The 24911-nt window shown below is 41.1% G+C and overlaps 1 protein-coding gene across 5 annotated transcripts in view; it reads right to left on the reverse strand.

The window, feature by feature from the left end:
* tgfbr2b (transforming growth factor beta receptor 2b) overlaps positions 1 to 24696 on the reverse strand; it is a 32221-nt gene extending 7525 nt beyond the window's left edge. Inside the window, exons 1-7 of one of the 5 annotated variants that reach the window (XM_058047257.1) lie at positions 24603 to 24696; positions 21986 to 22097; positions 21116 to 21186; positions 11245 to 11386; positions 10754 to 10944; positions 4795 to 5567; positions 3895 to 4036 (exon numbers count right to left, since the gene is read on the reverse strand). In XM_058047257.1, coding sequence (XP_057903240.1) covers positions 3895 to 4036; positions 4795 to 5567; positions 10754 to 10944; positions 11245 to 11386; positions 21116 to 21134 — 1267 coding nt within the window. In that variant the 5' untranslated portion in view covers positions 21135 to 21186; positions 21986 to 22097; positions 24603 to 24696. The other 4 variants (XM_058047258.1, XM_058047259.1, XM_058047260.1 and 1 more) reach the window with 4 other exon arrangements.
* Positions 24697 to 24911: the final 215 nt, after the last annotated feature.

Consider the following 24911-nt stretch of genomic DNA (forward strand, 5'->3'; position numbering starts at 1 on the left):
ATAAACATGGCTAAATAAACTCATGGGAGGAAACCGGAGTCCCCGGAGAAAACGCGCGCATGCACGGGGAGAACATGCAAACTCCACACAGAGAAACGCTAATAGCTAACTATGCCTAGGTGGAACCTGTTGACGTCAGCTTCTCACAGACTGACCGACTGACCTTGACATAACCAAAATTGAAGCCAATGATAATGAATGTCGGTTCACGGCTGACTGACTGGCGCTAGCAACAGACGACTATGTCGTTCTCACCTGGCAGATCTCATATCGCACCTAAAGTGCAGGAACCGTTAGAGTGGTTGCGTGGCCGACTGCCATCGATGCACAGACCGCTGCTCACACATCTGTCACCCACCCCCCACAACCACACACACCACAGGCAGGTGGCATCAAACCCTGGCGCTTAGCAGAGCTTCCATTGTTAAAATGATGAGCTGGGATGTGTCAGTCAATAGAGGTGGGAGTGCACACATGTTGACACATGTTCACACATGGTCTGAAGCTATGTGAGCTCTGAACGGTGACTCACTGACGTTTCTGTCTGGCTTTGTAGCTGCGGGAAATCGGGCTGTAACACAAACCTGATGTAATTCTTTAGCGAATACCACGTCTCCACCAAAAGGAGGATGTTTTTCAGGGTCGGTTATTGAAGCAAAAGCAAATTGTCTCATTCATGAAAAATCATCTCCACCTAACTCAGTGTTTAGAGTGTTTGTACAGATTGAAAAAGGACCAGGTAGTCCTTTACTGGAGCAGATAGACTATAGCGGGTCCCTGCACATTTGAGATTCTACATTCAAAGCTTCAATTTAACAATAGTACTACCACTATTATTTATTATTATTATTTTATTATTTATTTTTTATCTGAAAAATATGAACTAGTCATTATATTTATTGTGATTTATTACAACTATATATATATTTTTTTATTATTTTATTATTTATTATTTATCAGAAAAATATGAACTATGTATACAAAACTGTGGTGAGATCAGCCACTGTCTAGAAACAGCACCACTGAGGAAAAGACAGGAAGCAGAACTGGAAGTAGCAGAGATGAGGATGCTGAGGTTCTCACTGGGAGTGACCAGGATGGATAGGATCAGGAACAAGTAACATCAGAGGGACATCACATGTTAGAGGTCTTGGAGATAAAGTTAGAGAGGCCCGACTGAGGTGTTTGGGACATGTCAGAGATGAGGATGCTGAGGTTCTCATTGGCAGTGACCAAGATGGATAGGATCAGGAACGAGTACATCAGAGGGGCATTCCAAGTTAGAGGCCTTGGAGATAAAGTCAGAGAGGCCCGACTGAGATGTTTGGGACATGTCCAGAGATGAGGATGCTGAGGTTCTCATTGGGAGTGACCAGGATGGATAGGATCAGGAACGAGTACATCAGAGGGGCATTCCAAGTTAGAGGCCTTGGAGATTAAATTAATGAGGCCAGACTGAGATGGTTAGGACATGCTAGAGATGAGGATGCTGAGGTTCTCATTGGGAGTGACCAGGATGGATAGGATCAGGAACAAGTACATCAGGGGGGCATTCCAAGTTAGAGGCCTTGGAGATAAAGTTAGAGAAGCCAGACTGAGATGTTTGGGACATGTCCAGAGATGAGGATGCTGAGGTTCTCATTGGGAGTGACCAGGATGGATAGGATCAGGAATTTACATAATTTAAAAGTGTTGAATCTAAAAATGTAAGAACAATAATTAAATGTTTACTTCCTGTATAGGTGTAATGGTCCCAATACTAAACACTTATAGCTTCTGCTTTCCATCTCCCTCTCCCTGACTTCCGTCTTATCTTCCCAGTCAGACCATGTTGGCATGAGTACAGCTTTTCAAGTGTTTCCATGCAGCGGGAGAGTCATGAACTGCTGCATCACCTGCCTGGAGTAGGAAGTACTCGAGAGACAGACAGAGGGCAACGATACATGAGCAAAAATATAAAAATGAGCTGCAGAGAATGACAGAGAAATCCCTGGTAGCAAGAACATTTAGTGTTTGGATGGGAAGAAGATGTGTCAAGTGAGTGAGTGTAAAAGCCAAACTCGTGGATATTTTCAAAATATCCACTGGTGAGATCTGGTCAGGCAATGCCAACAAGCACTTTTTTGCAGACAGAGACATTGTATCCATATCGGAAAAGAAGACATCTATACTTGTTTCTTGACAGAGAAACCAGAGCTGGGAACGTGTTCATGCAAAACAGGAAATGGTGTGTGTTATTTTCAAAGTGTCGCCGCAGGCCGTACACATGTGCCAAGGAAGGAAAAACAAGTGGGACTACTGTTGGCCGCTTGGCCTCTCAAATATATTTCAAGGAGCAACCCCCCCAAGGTGGAGTGTGTTGGGGGGGAAAAACAGGAAAAAGCCAAAAGGAGACAATTCCATGCCCAAAGCCAGCCTTCAATCAACTGCATTGACACAATAGCGACAAGAGCAGGCACGGCAACAAATTGGCCCATCGAGACATTTAAGAGGAAGTGAAAACAAACGTCTGAGTGCCGATATGAAATAGCGCTCCGTGGTTTGCCCCTCAGATAATCTCCCATTTCTATTATTTGCACATATCCTGACCTTGTTTTTTGCCACAGGATGACAGAAGTATGGGCACACGATCAGACATAAGACGGATTCTTGAGACTCCCACAAGTTTGACACGAGGGTTTGGTTCTCACAGTGACATAGTAAGCGATGCTCTCTATATGCTACGGTCTCAAACTTGCGGCTTTTTATTCAGCAAACAACAAACAGCAGGGCACACTAACTTCAATCACGCTGCAAACACAAAAATAATAATATAGGTAAGGATACAAACACAGATCCCAGCAAACAACCATTCACACTCACATTCATACCTATGGACAATTTGGAGTCGCTAATTAACCTAGCATGTTTTTGGAATGTTGGAGGAAACCGGAGTACTCTGAGAAAACCCACGCATGCATGGGGAGAACATGCAAACTCCACACGGAGATGACCGAGGGTGGAATTGAACCCGGGTCTCCTAGCTGTTTGGCCGGCGCACTAACCACTTTCTACGCCGCATGTCCTCTAATTAACTGCTTTGCTCCGACATAATGCAGAATGGGAAACTTCAAAACTCATATTGGTACTTCTTTGTATATTTTTAGGTACACCTTTGGAGTGTTAAGTTACTGTGTGATGAGTTTAGTGTTTTTTTTTGCAAGCATAAACATGGCTAAATAAACTAATAGATATAGACATGTTGTTTTCTATAATAGACATGTTTTTGGAATGTGGGAGGAAACCGGAGTACCCGGAGAAAACCCACGCATGCACGGGGAGAACATGTAAACTCCACACAGAGATGGCCGAGGGTGGAATTTAACCCCCGTCTCCTAGCTGTGAGGTCAGCACGCTAACCGTTCGACCGCCGTGCAGCCCTTTTATAAAACCAGTTGTTCAAAATACATGTTTAGAGTTCATAACTGTTACGTGTTAAGTTGCTGTGTGATGATTATGGCCACGTTCAGGAATGACCTCCTGTCTTTTTCGATGTCTCGTCAATTGAGTTTTGTTTTGGCTGTTTGTTTCTACCTGTGAGGTCTGCGCGCTAACCACTCGACCGCCGTGCCGCCCTTTTTTAAAACCAGTTGTTCAAAATACATTATTAGCGTTCATAACTGTTACGTGTTAAGTTGCTGTGTGATGATTATGGCCACGTTCAGTAATGACCTGTTTTTTGACCTGTTTTTTTTCGATGTGTCGTCAATTGAGTTTTGTTTAGGCTACGGCTTGCCCATATAAAAAGTTGCTATTAGCAAGCTGAAGTGCCTCTGACCATCTCAAGAGTATGATGTCTTCTAGTGATTCAGCATAAACTGAAAGGCTAACACTGCTACCTCCAAAGAATCTTACCTCCAATAGCACTACACCTGGAGATGATCTCCCATAGTACGAGCGCCATAGAGTACACGTCGGCTTGTTTGAAGGACTCGATGTTTTCCAGGTTGATCCTGGACTCCAAGACCTCTGGTGCCATGTACCTGGCAGTTCCCACCTGAAGACCAACACATTGTTTCAGTGTTACACAACATAATTCTGATGGAACTTTTAAGAAATCATTAAAAAAACGGGCACGGCGGTCTAGTGGTTAGCGCGCAGACCTCACAGCTAGGAGACCAGGGTTCAATTCCACCCTCGGCCATCTCTGTGTGGAGTTTGCATGTTCTCCCCGTGCATGCGTGGGTTTTCTCCGGGTACTCCAGTTTCCTCCCACATTCCAAAAACATGCTGGGTTAATTGGCGACTCCAAATTGTCCATAGGTATGAATGTGAGTGTGAATGGTTGTTTGTCTATATGTGCCCTGTGATTGGCTGGCGACCAGTCCAGGGTGTACCCCGCCTCTCGCCCGAAGACAGCTCGGATAGGCTCCACCCCCCGCGACCCTCGTGAGGAAAAAGCGGTAGAAAATGAATGAATGAATGAATGAATTAAAAAAAAAGACCAATTAAAGTGCATTAGCGGCTAATATAGTGTAGCCTGGTAGATTGTGTGGGAAACAACTGAAGTTATGAACTAAAATAAAAATAATTCTCAGCAAAAACTTGCGCCTAAAAACCTAGCCCAGGGAATGAAGTGCCCAAAAAAAAGCATTCACACGTTGGCGACTCTCTATGAAGAATGGATCGTGGTTCTTTTAGAGTTGGGGCACTATAGACAGATTCCATCCTGGAATATTTATATATGTGTGAGTCTGCATGGTTTATTCATTCAAAACTACATAAATAACATCTGATTGATTGAGAAAAGCTTACCTGTCCACTGTTTGCTAGCTCATCCACAGATAGCGTGTTGTCCAGACGGAGTGCAAGTCCAAAGTCGCACAGGCAGCAGGTCAGGTCACTCTTCACGAGTATATTGGAGCTCTTAATGTCCCTGTGTGCAATGGGCACCTTGTATCGTCCACATGAAGTGTGGTCACTGTGAAGATGTGCCAGTCCACTGGCCAGCGATCCTCCCAGTAACCACAGGTCATGCCAGCTGACAACGTGGTGGATCAAGTACTCTTGGAGGTTCCCTCTAGGCTGGTAGACTGTGATCAGCCAGTACTGTCTCTGTACTTTCCTCTCCTCTGCTGTGAGGAAGTGGAGCACGTTTTCATGTCTCAAGTCGGCGTCCGAAAAAATGTCTTTCTCGTTCTTCCATGAGGCGTACTCCTCGTATGAAAAAATCTTCACGGCGACAGTTTCAAAGCCCTGCTCGTCACTGACCGAGGATCCCTGCTTCAGTTTGGCTTTGTAAACTTCCGCAAAACGACCTTTTCCCACTTGGATATCCAGCTCAATTGGCAAGAGCTCGGTGTTGTGGTTGAGGTTGTTGGCGTGCGTGGAGCTGCTGTCCGAACCTTCGTCGTCCACCATAATGGCGTGAGCGTCACTAAAGTCCAGAGGGGGACCTTTCTTGCGTTTGGCGTTAGCTCGGCGTTGGCGGTAGACTCGATAACAGTAGAAGGAAGTAATGACCAAAATCGCCATGACCAGAAGTGGAACCAGGCTCACCAAGATGACAGCAACTTGGGAATCCATGTCTGGACAAAATAAGTAGAAGACAAACCCAATGAGCTGATTGCAAGTCATTGCCATAATCATCACACAGCAACTTAACACCTAACAGTTATTAACTCTAAACATGTAATTTGAACAACTGGTTTTCAGAAAGGGCTGCACGGAGGTCGAGTGGTTAGCGCGCAGACCTCACAGCTAGTAGACCAGGGTTCTCTCCGTGTGTTTTCTGCGGGTACTCCGGTTTCCTCCCACATTCCAAAAAAAACATGCTAGGTTAATTAGCGACTCCAAATTGTCCATAGGTATGAATGTGAGTGTGAATGGTTGTTTGTCTATATGTGCCCTGTGATTGGCTGGCCACCAGTCCAGGGTGTACCCCGCCTCTCGCCTGAAGACGACTGGGATAGGCTCCAGCACCCCCTGCGACCCTCGTGAGGATATGCGGTAAAAAATGAATTAATATTTTTCACTTTACTTTGGAGTCATATCGGGACATGTTCGTATATTTGTATATACACCTTTGGAGTATTAAGTTGCTGTGTGAGGAATTTAGCACTGCCAGTGAAGTGCTCTGACTTCCAATGGGTTGACAAGCGTGTTCTAAGTGCACTGATGGCTCGTGATTGGCTCCTGCCAAAAAAAGCTTCCTCAGTGACTCACCATTGCCACGCTAGTGGTTAGCACTCTGGGTACACCCTGGACTGGTGGCCAGCCAATCACAGCGCACATATAGACAAACAACCATTCACACTCACATTCATACCTATGGACAATTTGGAGTCGCCAATTAACCTAGCATGTTTTTGGAATGTGGGAGGAAACCGGAGTACCCGGAGAAAACCCACGCATGCACGAGGCAGAACATGCAAACTCCACACAAAGATGGGCAAGGGTGGAATTGAACCCTGGTCTCCTAGCTGTGAGGTCTGCGCGCTAACCACTTGACCACCGTGCAACCCTTTTTTAAAACCATATGTTCAAAATACATGTTTAGCGTTCATAACTATTACGTGTTAAGTTGCTGTGTGATGATTATGGACATCTTTTTCGATGTCTTGAAAACAATTGAGTTTTGTTTTGGTTGTTTGTTTCTAGCGGTTTCTGGCTGTGAGGTCCGCCACTCGACCGCCATGCCGCCCCAATCAGAAAACTGGAAACACCAAACTTAAACAACCTCCTGGAATAGCTTTAGTCTAGTGTAGTACGAGAACTAGTAGATTTGAGTTTACAGTCCAAGAATATGCAAACAAAACAACATTCTCCTTTCATTGACAGGATCAAAATAATACAAAAAGTATTTTTGCGAGGACCGAGGACAAACCCGACCCTTCCCTGAGGAATGTCTGGTGTCTCAGAGAGCGAAAGTTAATGTCTGTCCGACCACAGAGTCAAAGTGCTCCAAACCATGACCCAGTCAACCACATATTGTATCTACTTAAAAATTTGGGAGGTGTTGTGTCTGGGAGCTTAGCTATGCTTTTAACAAGAAAATGAACCTATTGCTGTGTTTATGGCGCAGATATTGAATTTACAGACTTATTCCAACAATAAAATACTAATTGTTTTCTTGTCTAAGGCTTCTTCCATGACATTATACGGTCAAACCTGGGTTTTCGTTAAAGGTTTTAGCTTAAATTATGTCTGTATTGCAAATAAACTATTCTAGTTTGCTCGGTACTGTTGGTTTCAAATCAAACCAACGAAGCAGAACTTTGAAGGGAAGCATTGCAGCAAGGAGCAAACGCTGTGTAAATAAGAGGAGGAGGAAGTACCGGGGAGGGCATCTCGCTGCCTGCCTAGGCAAGCTCTCGACTTCACTCTTTTTTTTTTTTTTTTCTGAACAGGAAACCACATGTCTGAAATCTTCAACATGGCTCCAGACAGTTTGTTTGGATTTTCGCAGAGCGAGAAGTTATTCCTTACAACAAACTTGTTACTGTACCTCACAAAGACAGCTCACAACTTATACTTTGGAACATTGAAGGTTGTGTCAAAATAATCAATTTCCTGTTCAAATAAATGTTGATCATCTGGAGTGTTTGACCAGGAGGTTTGGGCAATGTTACAATGTTTATTAGTTATTAGGATGGAATCACTAGGCTGGAGCCTATCCCAGCTGTCTTTGGGCGAAAGACAAGGTACACCCTGGCCTGGTCGCCAGCCAATCACAGGGCACATATAGACAAACAACCATTCACACTCACACTCATACCTATGGATAATTTGGAGTCGCTAATTAACCTAGCATGTTTTTGGAATGTGGGAGGAAACCGGAGTACCCGGAGAAAACCCACGCATGCACGGGGAGAACATGCAAACTCCACACAGAGATGGCTGAAGGTGGAATTGAACTCGGGTCTCCTAGCGGTGAGGCCTGCGCACTAACCATTTTCTACACCGCATGTCCTCCAATGAACTGCTTTGCTCAGACTCAATGCAGAATGGGATACTTCAAAACTCATATTGGTACTTCATTGTATATTTTTAGGTACACCTTTGGAGTGTTAAGTTACTGTGTGATGAGTTTAGTGTTTTTTACAAGCATAAACATGGCTAAATAAGCTAATAGACATAGACATGTCTATAGACTTAGACATGTTTTCTATAATAGACATGTTTTTGGAATGTGGGAGGAAACCGGAGTACCCGGAGAAAACCCATGCAAACTCCACACAGAGCCCATGTTTGAATATTAAAAAAATTAGCCCCCGCCACCTGTTTCATGGATCATCATGAAATTTGGTGAAGACGTCAGTCATGACACGACGCATGGAAAGGTTTTAAGAACCCATATTCCAAAACAAACAAGAAGCCAGCAATATTGGTTTCAGTCATCCATTTTAGGCAAAAAAAAACAAAACATGGGTTGCATTTTGACGAACTTTTGACTAAATGAACTCATATCAAAATTTGAGACACTAGTCAGATGAGCGACATAACCGACATATGTGACGACAGAAAACGACATAAACATTGCAATGTACATTAGCCTCCACCTGACCGATGAAGTTAAGTTGCCAATCATACTTGGTAGCATTGCATTGTACTTCTATACCATCTCTTGCAACACTGTCTTACCGGTACTGAGACACGGGACAAGAAGTGCAGACATTCCCCGTGGTGAGCGCATTTCCCTGACGCGGTATGTGATGTACAGGTGCTTTCAATTTGGCTCTGTGCAGCGAGCCAAGCTTAGGCGCTGTAACTCTCTGTTATTATTGCCTTGGATGCTACAGTCAAAACACATCTGATTCTGTCTTGTAACTGCAAATAAAGCTGTTCAAATCGTGTATCTGGAGGACACGTGGAATCGGTATTGCATTGTGGCCAACATGACGACATGAACTGAGATTGTAATAATGATAACAGCATAATAATGGGTTATTAATGGGAAAAAGTCCTCCATCATGTTGTGTTGACACACTATTGCTGTACTACTTTTCTACTGGCAATATAAACTATATGGACGACTGTGTTCTTGTACTTAGTAGTAATGGTAATGGTAATGGTTTTATTTCATTTGAACATGCATCAGATTACAATTGAATGCATCACATAATCAGTTCACAGTTCCACATGTCCAAAAGGAGTAGGAAGAAGCAAAGCTTATTAAATCCTACCCCTCCATCTGGTACTTTTACAATCAGTAACTGTTAAATTATATTAGGAAAGCAGGAAGTGAACAAATGTAACAAATGTAACAAATGTAACAAATTAAAATTAAAATTAAAATTAAAATTAAAATTAAAATTAAAATTAAAATTAAAATTAAAATTAAAATTAAAATTAAAATTAAAATTAAAATTAAAATTAAAAACTTGAATTATATTAAGATAAAAATTTAAATTAAAATTAAAAATCTGATGCATGTTCAAATGAAATAAAACCATTATTAAATTAAAATTAAAATTAAAATTAAAATTAAAATTAAAATTAAAATTAAAATTAAAATTAAAATTAAAATTAAAATTAAAATTAAAATTAAAATTAAAATTAAAATTAAAAAAACTTACATTTGTTCACTTCCTGCTTTCCTAATAAAATTTAAGGTTTTTTTTATTAAAAAAAAAATTCATTACAATCCTAACCATTTTTCACAGGGACTGAGTAATGTTTGGCCATATACTGTATTATGCAGACATATTTCTGACAATGTGTATTTTTCTACACATAAGTGCTTTGTACAGTACAGCAAGAACATTTTAGAACACAGCAGTTCCCACATCACTAGCACTAAATAGTGAAATTGTAGCTTTAGAATAGTATATCTGTATAATTAAAGACAATGTTTGGTTTGAAAACACCCAAATTGCTGTGGTTCTAACACAGCCGACTTACATCCTAACATTCCTGACGATTTAAAAAAGGGGTCCAATATGGTCTGTTGCATGCAAAAGACAACAACAAACTCTAACGATGGACTTTAATAACATCAACAAACTTGCATATAGTGTCCCAATGAGGATATGAAAATGTTATGTTTTTTGTTGAACTGTTTTCTTGGGACACAAATGATCTGCTTTGGAATTTCTGCACCATTTCACAGTGGTTTTTGTTCATTTTGATGTAGTTTCTGTCATTTGGGTGCTGTACTACTTTTCTACTGGCAATATAAACTATATGGACGACTGTGTTCTTGTACTTAGTAGTAATGGTCATGTTTTATTTAATTTGAACATGCATCAGATTACAATTGAGTGCATCCCATAATCAGTTCCCAGTTCCATATGTCCAAAAGGAGTAGGAAGAAGCAAAGCTTATTAAATCCTACCCCTCCATCTGGGACTTTTACAAACAGTAGCTGTTACATTTGTTCACTTCCTGCTTTCCTAATGTAAATTAAGTTTTTTTTATTTTAACTTTTATCCAAATATAATTTAAGTTTTAATTTTAATTTTAATTTTAATTTTAATTTTAATTTTAATTTTAATTTTAATTTTAATTTTAATTTTAATTTTAATTTTAATTTTAATTACTAGTCCTATTCTGTCCACAGCTTGTCCATGCTGCTGCGTTCAGGTGAGCTCCGTTCTCGTGCCTTCTACGCCTCAGCTCACAAAATATACACTTCCACTTTTTAAAAAAAGATTACTTCCGTATTTTTTTTTTTTGCGTCTATTGCCCTAGGAAGGAATTCATCACCAATCAATGATTATTCTGTAAATGAAGTGGTCCTGATTCTTAAAAAAAAAAAAACGTGTGAACTTACAGGAGTTAAATATGATATCAAGGTTGCACTCATCCTCGGAGCAGGAGCAGATGAAAAAGGAGGAGCCCATTCCTTTTCTTTCCTTCATCTCACACTTGCTATTGTTGTAGTCCTCCAGGACCAGGCCGTACAGCTTGTCAGCTGGGTTGTGGCAGACAGTGTCAAATGTGACATTGTCGTCCTTCTTCCTCCTTGGAAATCGAAAAGAACATAAAAAAAAAAAAAATCAGCATCATTCACTGAGATCACATTGGTTTGGAATTACATATATGCAGATGGGAGTAGTGTGTGATATCATACTGTGGTGCGACCAGCCAACCATTTACTATATTTCACCAACTATTAGCTGCTACAGTCTAAAAAAATGCATTAAAAAATTGAAAACGTAAAAAATGGAACAAAGAAGGAGGGTTCAAAGAAAAGGTCGTTTGAACGAGGAAAGGACTCCAACCCTGACTAATAAAACGACCTAAATCAAAATGGACCCTTACCAAATAGCGACGCACACGTCGTCATCATGGGTGCAAATGGAAGTGATGTCACACTCCACCTTGCAGCTTCCGCGACCGCTGCAGCTGGTTGGTTGGACGTCACAAAACTTGCAGAGGCGTCTTATTTTTATGATACTGGCGTCTGGGGGGGGGGGGGGGGGGGGGGGGGGGGGGGATGGGGGGGGGAAAAGAGAAACAGGAAGTGAGTCATAAGAACAGTTTAACTATAAACTTTGCATGGGTTTGTGTTTACACAGCAGCTTGCAGAGGTAGAATGCTCTTTTACTGCAATTAGCGATAGCTAACAGATAGCTTAGCTTGACTTGCCAGGTCACAAAACAAAAACATGACACATAACATACACTACTGCTATACGAGTATTGAAAAACAACAACTATGCGCTAACAAACATGAAAATTAAATGTAATTATGCCCGCAAGACATGCTGGGTAGTCTAGCAATCCCATTTATTGAAGCCTGCACATGTGCTGAGTACCATGTGACCAAGGTAACACATGCGCAGTTTGTACCTCAGAATTTTGACTTTTTAATTTTACAATTTCAACTTTGCATCTCCGCAGACCTCACAGCTAGGAGACCAGGGTTCGATTCCACCCTTGGCCATCTCTGTGTGGAGTTTGCATGTTCTCCCCGTGCATGCGTGGGTTTTCTCCGGGTACTCCGGTTTCCTCCCACATTCCAAAAAAAAAAAACATGCTAGGTTAATTAGCGACTCCAAATTGTCCATAGGTATGAATGTGAGTGTGAATGGTTGTTTGTCTATATGTGCCCTGTGATTGGCTGGCCACCAGTCCAGGGTGTACCCCGCCTCTCGCCCGAAGACAGCTGGGATAGGCTCCAGCACCCCCCGTGACCCTCGTGAGGAAAAAGCGGTAGAAAATGAATGAATGAATGAACTTTGTATCTCCGCAGACAGCTAAGAGACCAGGGTTCAATTCCACCGTCGGCCATCTCTGTGTGGAGTTTGCATGTTCTCCCCGTGCATGTGTGTGTTTTCTCCGGGTACTCCGGTTTTCCTCCCACATTCCAAAAACATGCATCAGTCAGTGTCCTATTATTCTTCCAACATCATCGCTTAAGGCAAGTAGATGCAAGCAGACCTCCTTACAGTGTCTGCTGTGAAGAAGCTCAGTGTCAATTTGGACGTGCCTGACTTGACGGGCCGGGGCCAGGGGGGGGGGGGGGGGGGGGGGGGTGAGAAGGTGGTTAGCATGCACGTATACTCAAGACCACAAAAGGCCTCTTTGTCAGTCTGCAGGGCGGGGTCAAGCTTGCGGCTTGCTGTTGCACAAATACCGCGCAACCTGCAGAGAGCAGCTGTACATGCATGGTATCTTCTTCCTGCAAGGTCTCACTGAGAGACCTCTGAGTTCGGAGTTCCTGTACAATGCATATCTTATGTATTGTATAGATATTTTATCTTTATTTTATCTTATATATACATTTTTTGTAAAGCAACACGTACTTGTGTGACTGACAAAAGAGCTCACGCCGTTCATGCCGTTGTTCTATGTAAGAAACATGGCAAGGTGCTGAAAACCAATGCCTAGAGTGAACACTGGTAATATACTGTATTTTTCTATATTTTTATACATTACACTTATTGTGTGAATAATATATTAATGTATTATGATCGCAGGCCTACTGCCCAAGACTTAATTTTTGTTAGAGTATATTTTTTTCTCCAAAAATGACAAATTCAGTTGTTGTTTCCCATAATATTCAGATTTTTTTTAGCATTTTTTTCTTTAATATTTCAACTTCAGGCTACTAGAATGATGTTATTTTATCTAACATTTGCACAAAAAAAATTACTGTTGTAATATTTTAGGCTGCACGGCGGTCTAGTGGTTAGCGCGCAGACCTCACAGCTGGGAGATCTGGGTTCAATTCCACACTCGGCGATCTCTGTGTGGAGTTTGCTCCATGTTCTTCCCGTGCATGCGTGGGTTTTCTCCAGTTTCCTCCCACATTCCAAAAAACATGCTAGGTTAATTGGCGACTCCAAATTGTCCATAGGTATGAATGTGAGTGTGAATGGTTGTTTGTCTATATGTGCCCTGTGATTGGCTGGCCACCAGTCCAGGTTGTATCCCGCCTCTAGCCCGAAGACAGTTGGGATAGGCTCCAGCACCCCCCGCGGTAGAAAATGAATGAATGAATGTAATGTTTTACCCTGACCAAGAACTATAGAAACAACCAAGACTTACAAGGGGTTGGTTTCATGTCGTACTTTACAGCACACGCAGTTACCTAGCATGCCTTGTGGGCATTTCATAAGCATTAAAAAATGTAATATCCCTATAATAGTAGTAGTCGGTATATGTGTACATTACTGCACTTGTTGCATTGTTATTCAGCTTACGGTAGACTCAGCTGTGTCGTCAAGCTAGTTGTTAGCTATTGCTAACAGTAATTAACCTGCACGGACTACACTGTCAAAATGTACACTGGGTATGCACTTACTTAGTGTACTTATTGAAGTGCACTGATGGATGTGCGGGATTTGAGACCATTCAAACCTGCAATAAAAGCTAGTGTCCAAGTCTGGTGCTTGTGTGTCCTGTCATCTCTGTATATTATTTCCTGTGTATACCACTAACAAGAACTATACAAACAACCAAGACTTACGGGGGTTGGTTTCATGTCGTACTTTACAGCACACACAGTTACCTAGCATGCCTTGTGGGCACTTCATAAGCATAAAAAAATTAATATCCCCATAATAGTAGTAGTCAGCATATGTATGTATGTATGTATGTATGTTTGAGCTGCGTCGTCAAGCTAGTTGTTAGCTATCATTTGCAATAAAAAAAACAAACAGTAATTAAGCTGCATGGACTACACTGTCAAAACGCACGTAGTGTACTTATTGAAGTGCACTGAAGGATGTGCCGGATTTGAGATCATTTGAGACCATTCAAACCTGCAATAAAACCTAGTGACCAAGTCTGGTGCTTGTGTGTCCTGCCATCTCTGCATATTATTTCCTGTGAATACCACTAACAAGAACTATACACTATACTGTACTTTACAACACACGCAGTTACCTAGCATGCCTTGTGGGCACTTCATAAGCATTAAAAAAATTAATATCCCATAATAGTAGTATTCCTCCCATATTCCAAAAACATGCTAGGTTAATTAGCGACTCCAAATTGTCCATAGGTATGAATGTGAGTGTGAATGGTTGTTTGTCTACTATATGTGCCCTGTGATTGGCTGGCGACCAGTCCAGGGTGTACCCCGCCCCTCGCCCGAAGAAGACAGCTGGGATCGGCTCCAGCACCCCTTGCGACCCCCGTGAGGAAAAGCGGTAGAAAATGAATGAATGAATAATAGTAGTAGTCAGCATATGTATGTATGTTTGAGCTGTGTCGTCAAGCTAGTTGTTAGCTATCATTTGCAATAACAGTAATTAAACTGCATGGACTACACTGTCAAAATGCATGTAGTGTACTTATTGAAGTGCAAGTGATGGACGTGCCGGATTTGAGACACTAAGGGAAAGGGGGGGTGTCCATGCCTGAGTACTCATGTTAGGCAATTATACAATTAGTGCAACCCCTCTGGAGGAGAGTGTCACTGAAAGCCAGCAGGGTGGCTTTTGGAATGGAAAAGGGTGAAGGGTAGTAATTGTCACCCTGGGGCTGCGTCTAATTGTTGGGAGAAAAGGGGAGGATTAGGAACTGCTGGGAATGAGAGTGAGATAGATGAAGGCATAACTTTGTTGGGGGGGTGTGTGAGGGGGGGCTTAAACCTGTTAGCTATGTAGTCAGCACACCAAAGATGGACATATCTTTGTTAAGATCCGCCCCTGGAGTTAATGTATCGTTCACATAGTTATTGTCTGACGTCTTGAGTGCATTATCAAACACCTGTATTTTAAAAAGTTTCTTGTAAAATTAAAAATAACTGTTACAACATAAAAAGTGTATTAACTTGTTTGAAAAGTTTTTTGATTTTTTTTGTAGTAGTAAAAGTACGACTCACCCGCTCGCTCCAACACAATACTACCACAAAGTATCGCTCCACACCAGAAAGCGGAAAAGCGAAGTAGCTCCATGAAAGAGGCCGACAATACAACCTTCTCTTTCTCATGAATCAACCCAAAGCCTTGTCGTGGGAGGGGGTGTGGGGGGGAGATTTTTAATATCCAGACTCCAGCGAACTTTCTTCGCCCCGCTTCGTTCTGCAGCTGCCCTGAGAGAGTAAACACACCGAGTGGGACGTACGTGCAGTTATATGACTCACTGGATGACTTTCATGAAACAGGAAATCTTCAGAGGGGTTGGACTCTTTTTTTTTTTTGTTTTTTTCTTTCTTTCTTCCTCCTCCTCGTCGTCATGCTCATGTGGTTCCCAAAAGTACTCCAGTCTATCATTAGAGAGCCAGACTTCGCAAATAACTGGGGGGGGGGGGGGGGGGGGGGGGGGGGGGGGGCTACACCTACTGGAACTTCCATAAGGTATCTAAAAAAAAAAAAAAAAGAGTCGTTCATTTATCTGGAGTGGACATAATACAGCACGAGGATAAACGGCATAGAAAACGAACGGATCGACATTAAAGTGTCCACAAATTTGTGGGTTTATGGTTAAAAAATAAAAAAAAAATAAAAAAAATACATAGATATATATATGTTAATTTAATGTGTCAAAAAGTGTAGCCAAATATGTGAATGAATACCAATATTACCCAATTCTCTTTATACTCTTTAGGAATTCATAAATAGTTACAGCATAGAAAACCTGTTTACGAACTTCTACATACAGTTTTTAACATTAGAGCCCTCTTGTCATGAAATAACACCCCTATACTCCTATGAATACCTAAAGAGTATAAAGAGAATTGGGTAATATTGATATCCATTCACATATTTGGCTACACTCTTTGTCCTATGTTACAATTACAAGTAAAAATCCCTTTTTGGTACTTCCTGTTGCAATAAAGATATTCCATCCACTAAAATAATCAATAAAATGTGAAGATCTTACATGTAAAAATCCCTTTTTGGTACTTCCTGTTGCAATAAAGCTATTGGATCCACTAAAATAATCGATAAAATGTGAATCAAATCACAAGTAAAAAACCCTTTTTGGTACTTCCTGTTGCAATAAAGCTACTTGATCCACTAAAATAATCAATAAAATGTGAATCAAATTACAAGTAAAAATCCCTTTTTTGTACTTCCTGTTGCAATAAAGCTACTCGACCCACTAAAATCGATAAAATGTGAAGATCTTACATGTAAAAATCCCTTTTTGGTACCCTCTGTTGCTATAAAGCTCTTCAATCCACTAAAATAATCAATAAAATATGAAGATCTTATATGTAAAAATCCCTTTTTGGTCCTTCATGTTGCAATAAAGCTATTCAATCCACTAAAATAATCAATAAAATGTGAATCAAATTACAAGTAAAAATCCCTTTTTGGTACTTCCTGTTGCAATAAAGCTACTCAATCCACTAAAAAATTGATAAAATGTGAAGATCTTACATGTAAAAATACACAAAATTCTGACCTCCCTTTTTCTTAAATACGCTGGAGGGTTGCATCGGTATGATGTAACTCTATTTACATCCTGTAGCTGAGGCATCTGTCGTCATCTAGCTGATACACCCTACCCTGGAAATACAATCCAGATCAGGATTTAACTTTTCCCAAGCCTATTGTGGTAAGGGTGGTGGTATAAATTACATTGCTCACTTCCATGAAGACAGTTTCCAGGTTCATACTCGGTCTATTTGTCAGTGTTGGACTTTTATTAAAGACGCACACAGAGGTTAAGTCCCTGCGACGGACGGCTATATATTTCCACCATTATTGCAGAGGCGTTCAAGACCTGTGTTTTGTTTTTTTTTTTCTCCGCATGCTAGAGCAGTGATGTCAGGTTTCAGCCCCTGACCCTTTGACCCTAGAGCTTTTATTACTCTCCACACAGGACGTCCTCTTCCGTCTTACACCCACAGCTGGCTCGCTGAGTTTTTTTTTTTCGGTGAGGCTGCTTTGAGTAAACAATGTGCAGTGTACACAGAAATTGCTTGGGAAAAGCTGTGTGTGTGTGTGGGCCGTCGGGCGTGTGTGCGTGACGTGCTCGCACGAGCATGCATGCATGCATGCACCGGGCAGGAGCTCTCGGCCCTGCAAGATGGGGTCCAAGCCACAAGGTGGAGATCCGGGCTGCACTTTAGAGCCCAAAACAATTCCCGTCTGACCTTAGCGCAGTGTTGGATCCCAGAGGGTCAGAACCTTACTTCTTGCTGACCGCAATGCTAAGAAAAAAAAAATCTCTCTTATAGTATCTGCTGTTCAGTACAGATAAATGAATAATATTATCAGTTATTCTAGTATTTATAATCAGGAAGTGGCAAAAAAACGGACAGATGGATATTAAAGTGTCCACAAATTTGTGGGTTTATGGTTAAAAAGCTAAATAAAAATAAAAAATACATATATATATATATTAATTTAATGGGTCAAAGAGTGTAGCCAAATATGTGAACGAATACCAATATTACCCAATTCTCTTTATACTCTTTAGGAATTCATAAATAGTTACAGCATAGAAAACCTGTTTACGAACTTCTACATACAGTTTTTAACATTAGAGCCCTCTTGTCATGAAATAACACCCCTATACCCCTATGAATTCCTAAAGAGTCTTATGTTATTCTAGTATTTATAATCAGGAAGTGGCAAAAAAAAATTCTGTCCCTTAGGGGAGCATGACAAAAACTAATTGAGAATCTCCATCTTAAGGATTAAATTTAGCATTTTTCCGGCATATTTAACACAAAGAAGCGATGTGTTCATGTCTCTCAGACTGAGGAAGCCTTTGTTTGTCACGTCATTTCAATGTCTTTCAGTCAAGTGGATGTCAAGTCAAGTGCCCACTCCTCCTACATCCTCTATAGTCTCAGTATTACAGGCACGCAATACGGACTACAAGTGCCTGCAAAGGAGACACAATGAAGAAAGATCCGATTCATGTATTAAAAGTGAAAGACTAAAGTCAAACTTGAACTCGCACATCATCACAAAGATGATGTTGCTGATCAGATCAACACAGTCGGAATTCTGATGAAGCCAGAAACATCTTGAAGAGAGTGTAAAACCAATTAAACCAATATACCCTTCAATAGCCACGTTTACATGGATCCAAATAGTCCAATTCCATTTGGGTTATTTGCTCAAACGGGAAGAATCTAACCTTTCCGAAAGAAAAGTGCCAATCCTAATGAATATATAATGGGATTCCCAGGGGTGGAATATTCCTTTCCCCAATCCGATTGAGGTATCTTGTACCCGCTCAATCGGACTGCGTTCTTCTTCGTGGGGTTTTTCTTCTTCTGTTGTTTATTGGCGGTTGGCAAGCAGCTTTCGTGTGCATTAGCGCCATCTGTGGAACAGAATCTAAACCCTTCTATACGCCATTCACAAGTCCAGTTTTATTAAAAAAAGAAAATACATATCTATATAAAACATGTGCCGAGCTTAATTATTAAAATATTAGCAAGATTGAACCTAGCGTTCTTTCAGCGAATGCTGAAAAAATGAATGAATGAATGAACGAACCTCAGTTAGCGTTGCCCCGGTTAACATACTTTTGATTAATTCAATGTCATTTGCCGTAAGAGAGCACACAAAAAGAGTATACAAGTAGTGGCTAGCACGTAGACCTCACAGCTAAGAGACCAGGGTTCAATACCACTCTCGGCCATCTCTGTGTGGAGTTTGCATGTTCTCCCCGTGCATGTGTGGGTTTTCTCCGGGTACTCCGGTTTCCTCCCACATTCCAAAAACATGCTAGGTTAATTAGCGACTCCAAATTGTCCATAGGTATGAATGTGAGTGTGAATGGTTGTTTGTCTATATGTGCCCTGTGATTGGCTCCAGCTGAGGAGAAAAGTACAGTTTACGGCTTACCTTGTTGAAACTTGGTTGCTTTTTATTGAACAACCTTTTTATTAGATTTGGGCAATGCCAATCAAGACCAGTATTGCTGATCCTGATACCAGTACTTTTGAACTGAAGGTTTTCAAGACCATTTCAATGATGTTTCAGTTTTGCCTTTGGTTTCTTGATGACAATCACGATGACATCTTGAATTAATTCAATCAATCAGTCTTCAGCAGGAAATTGTCAGTGAAATTTCACATGAACTTGGCTGACAAACAGGAAAACCTACTGTTGCACCTCCGATGACTTTCTCACATGTTCTGTTTCCATAACAAGTTTTGGCAAAAGTCGGTCCTCATTCATCATGTTCCCTTGTCAGAGAACAATTGCTCTAAAAGTGTTGTGGTCTTGTAGGTTGTAACCTTTTTTTTCAATATTAACTTTCCCTTCCTTGTCTACCAAAGCCTTTGTCCGACTGTGGGAGAGACGGACAGAGACAGAGAGAGAGGTTGTTTTTTGTCAAAAATGAACCATTGTGTACCAAGAAAACAGCACTAATTCATTGTGTGGGTGATATTGTGTGTGTGTGTGACTCGGTCCCTCCTACAATGTCATTTGCCATAAGAGAGCACACAAAAAGAGTATACAAGTACTGTTGTAGTTAAGTGCGGTTAAGTCAGAGTCAGTATTAATCTATGGTAAGTAGTTAAGTCGGCAGTACCCGGAGTACCCGGAGAAAACCCACGCATGCACGGGGAGAACATGCAAACTCCACACAGAGATGGCCGAGGGTGGAATTGAACCCTGGTCTCCTAGCTGTGAGATCTAGGCGCTAGCCAATTAATCAAAAGTATGTTAACCGGGGCAACACTAACTGAGGTTCATTCATTCATTCATTCATTCATTTTCTACCGCTTATCCTCACGAGGGTCGCGGGGGTGCTGGAGCCTATCCCAACTGTCTTCGGCCCAGAGGCGGGGTACACCCTGGACTGGTGGCCAGCCAATCACAGGGCACATATAGACAAACAACCATTCACACTCACATTCATACCTACGTATGGACAATTTGGAGTCAACAATTAACCTAGCATGTTTTTGGAATGTGGGAGGAAACCGGAGTACCTGGAGAAAACCCACGCATGTACGGGGGAGAACATGCAAACTCCACACAGAGATGGCAGAGGGTGGAATTGAACCCTGGTCTCTTAGCTGTGAGGTCTACGCGCTAGCCAATTAATCAAAAGTATGTTAACCGGGGCAACACTAACTGAGGTTCGTTCATTCATTCATTCATTTTCTACCGCTTATCCTCACGAGAGTCGCGAGGGTGCTGGAGCCTATCCCAGCTGTCTTCGGCCCAGAGACGGGGTACAACCTGGACTGGTGGCCAGCCAATCACAGGGCACATATAGACAAACAACCATTCACACTCACATTCATACCTATGGACAATTTGGAGTCGCCAATTAACCTAGCATGTTTTTGGAATGTGGGAGGAAACCGGAGTACCCGGAGAAAACCCACACATGCACGAGGAGAACATGCAAACTCCACACAGAGATGGCCGAGGGTGGAATTGAACCCTGGTCTCCTAGCTGTGAGGTCTACGCGCTAGCCAATTAATCAAAAGTATGTTAACCGGGGCAACACTAACTGAGGTTCATTCATTCATTCATTCATTTTCTACCGCTTATCCTCACGAGGGTCGCGGGGGTGCTGGAGCCTATCCCAGCTGTCTTCGGCCCAGAGACGGGGTACAACCTGGACTGGTGGCCAGCCAATCACAGGGCACATATAGACAACAAACAACCATTCACACTCACAAAGACTACTGAGAGTCAACACAACATAAATCGTAAAATTAAACAACACTCACTGGATTTTTTACCACCAATAAGAGACAGTCCTCGTCTTTATGGATTATCATTATGTTATGGTAAAAACTTGCCTGAAGCCTCTTCTGTCATTGGTGCCCATGGTTGTCATTTTTGTGGTGAGAGCAGACAAAGTTTCCCAAAGCTAAAATTACAGAGATAAAAATATAATCATCACTTTCTATCTATAAAATGCTACAATGTCAGTCTACAGGGTGGCTAAAGATAGGGTACACTATGCGGCTACATTTTTGTGCTAGTTTATAGGGTAGTAAATATCCATGCATTGTTTGCATTCTATGTTCCTGGCGTACAAGTCGACAAACATATTTTGCTCTTTATTCAATCTTTGCCTGATTTTTCATATTGCTACTACATATCGTCGCAATGTCCTTGAATGCATCGTTTGAATGTCTTATATTTGCTTCATTAAAAGGAGACCTATGATGCAGATTTTTCGGTCATTTGTATTGAATTGTGGACTCCTATAGAGCAGCTACACACAATAACCAGCTTTCTAGTTCTTCCAGAATCTGCACCTATTAAGCTGTGGTTTTTTGGATTTCGTGCTTCCCGCGAAAACGGTCTTTTTTAATGTATTCCACTCACGGCGCGCTTCCAGGTACGTACACTCCACTGTGGTTGGTCACACTCCCGAGTACTGAAAAGGAGTTCTGGTTTGTGCCGCTAGCTACGAACGGTATAAGAGTTGATAATAAACGGTTTATCTTTTTAAAATGTCCGCTTTTAACATACAGCCATGGGTTGGATTCCGAATCCGATCGGGAGAGATTGGACAGTCCGAATTTTCTCTTGAAATTTTTCTCTCAATGGTAAGTAGCGTTAGCATTTTAGCATTAGGTTTTCTACAGCATGGGTAACATCTAATGTGTTTTGTTTACACAAAATAAACACAGTTATGACACTGATAAACTGCTACTTACCGCTTGCTCTTCTGACTCTTCCACACGGCCAAGTAACGTTGGAAAGGCGTCAGGCTTCAGCAAGTTTGTCGGCCAGTCCAGCTGCATACTGGTCCATGTTCACTAAACAGTCCTGTGTGAAATGCCGTTGACAGATTAAAATTTTTTTTTGCTGGTAGGGAATCAGAAACGGCAACTACTTGTGGCGTCTTTAGGAATTGTAAACAAATATGGCGTTCCCTTACGAGCCATTGCTAGCAACGTAAACACAGAAGCAGAGCTTGGGAGAGGGCAGGAACAGCCACGCCCATATAAGGAAGTCCACTCCTCTGTGACATCACAAAGGGCCGGGTTTTATCAAGCCTTCTGAAACCGAGCGTTTTGAGATTCTCACGATTGGTCTGATCTCCTGACTGTGTGGCCAACATGCTAACCAGTCATCCACTGATACGACTTGAGGTTCCTTTGAGCAAGCTTTTTCAATAAACTTTGCCCGTAAGAACTGTTGTAAATGTATTGAGTTTGCATTCTAATCTTTACAGATACAAGAAGACATATGGTACAGCATGCAGACCATAAATGGCACATTCTTACTAATCCATGGGTTAATGAATGATTATTTTCCTTTTCCAATCCACAGAAATCCACCCTAGCAACAGTCCAAAGCAAACCCAGTGATCATGGTTTCACCAAAAATAGCCACCTTTAATAAACGTACAACATCGGAGTGTTTGGTGGGCGAGCCCTCCGTGGTGGCAACAGCTGCAATGCATCCCAAACATCTGCAGTTTCAACATGACTAGACTCTCTGTAATGGTAATGGTTTGATTTCATTTGAACATGCATCAGATTACAATTGAATGCATCACATAACCAGTTCACAGTTCCACATGTCCAAAAGGAGTAGGAAGAAGCAAAGCTAATTAAAATTAAAATTAAAATTAAAATTAAAATTAAAATTAAAATTAAAATTAAAATTAAAATTAAAATTAAAATTAAAATTAAAATTAAAATTAAAATTAAAATTAAAATTAGATCAAAATTAAAATAAAAAAACTTAAATTATATTAGGAAAGCAGGAAGTGAACAAATGTAAGTTTTTTTGATTTTTTATTTTAATTTTGATCCAAATATAATTTAAGTTAATTTTAATTTTAATTTTAACCATAGTGAGTGTCAATATAGTGATATATATAGCACATCATGACTGCGCGCTAACCACTCATCCAACGTGAAGCCTCTCAGACTTAGCTTTCTTTGTTCACTTCCTGCTTTCCTAATATAGTTTAAGTTTTTTTTGTCCAAAGTACGAGGTGATATGACCATACAATGACATAACGGGTACCATAGCAACCTTACTTCACATGAGGAAAAAGTCTACCAAATGTTTGGATGAACAATATGATGTATTGTATGAGAATTTATTAAATATTACACCATCCCTACTGTGTCTGTCTTGGGCACGGCAGGATTTAAATATGTCATAAAACAGTATAGTTGCTATTATAGGTGGTAAAACACACATTCAGATTAGAGTTGACAGTCGGTCTACTCCGGAGTAATCTGGCAACGTATTATTGTCACAATTAGGAGATTGGTACAGGGGATTGACAACCAATAAGATAAAATAAGAAATTTGGGGAAATTTGCATTGCGCAGCAGCAAGAGTAAGGAATCAGTTACGCAGTACAAAGTACAAAATACACAATATGAAAAAATAAACTATATAAACAACCCAAGCATTAACAAATCAACAATTTTACCCAGCGTTATATATAAATACAGTTTGCAGATAATATGGAATAAGATGAAATATATGACCAGTCTATACACAATATCTATCTATCTATCTATCTATCATTATTGATCATATGACTACTGACAGAAGTAACAATATGAAATGTGTGGCCTATCATATCTGCTCTTATGCCATAACATTGCAAACATTATAACATTGCAAGCCAAATTAACATTGCAACATTAAAAAAAAAGGTGTGCCCTTGTACTAAAAACTTGTATAATGTACCAGTGTAAGGATCCAGTGGGTTCATTACTGGGTGTGCCAGTACAGGAAGTAGCTCTCATCCTGTGCCACCTTCTTCTCTTGTTAGAGACAGGAAATACCACCATGACCCAACACTGATAAGGACAAGAAATTGAAACATATCCATGTCCGATTCAACGCCAGACAGTAAAAGAACCATTAAACTAACATCATATACGAAGAAAAGAGGAAGAGCTGGTCAGGACTGGGGTGGGAGTCACGTGCACATGTACGCACGTGCAAGCAGGAACTGACGTCAGTGTTATGTTATGCTAATGCTAATACCCTAGCCACAATTGAGGTGGAATGAGTCAGAATGAAGTCAGAACGCTTTATTCCTGAATATTAAAACTTCAAAACTGTTTTGAGCATGCTAAAAACTTTCGAGGTGGATTTGAAGTGGAAAAAAATATCCAACGGTATTGAAAATGTATGTATGTAAGTACACTCTGACTGCATGGCAGCTGCTGAAACATCACTAAGAAGCGTCGCCTTATTAATATAACTTCATACGGCAAGGAAAAAAGGAGCCAAAGTGTCACAGTGGACGTGGACAGTGCAGAGGTGATGATAATCACTTGAAACGTCACTCACCATTGATTCGTCGCCGATTCATATCGCGTCATGCCGTCCTATTGAAGACCAGGTGCTCATGGAGTGACAGCGACGACAGCCAATCACAGTTGAGAAAAAAAACAACCCACACCGTTTTCTGCTGGGTCCTAGTGAGAGACGTATTTCCTATTGATTAGGATACCGCCGTTTTTGTGAACATACCGTCGTTCACAAAAAAGAACTAGTTCTTTTGACCCGTTCGTTCATGACTGACACACCACCGTTCACAAAAAAGAACCAGTTCTTTTGACCCAATCGTTCATGACCCGACACATCGCCGTTCACAAA

The sequence above is a fragment of the Doryrhamphus excisus genome, chromosome 14 (assembly GCF_030265055.1).
Source record: "Doryrhamphus excisus isolate RoL2022-K1 chromosome 14, RoL_Dexc_1.0, whole genome shotgun sequence".
NCBI lineage: Eukaryota > Metazoa > Chordata > Actinopteri > Syngnathiformes > Syngnathidae > Doryrhamphus > Doryrhamphus excisus.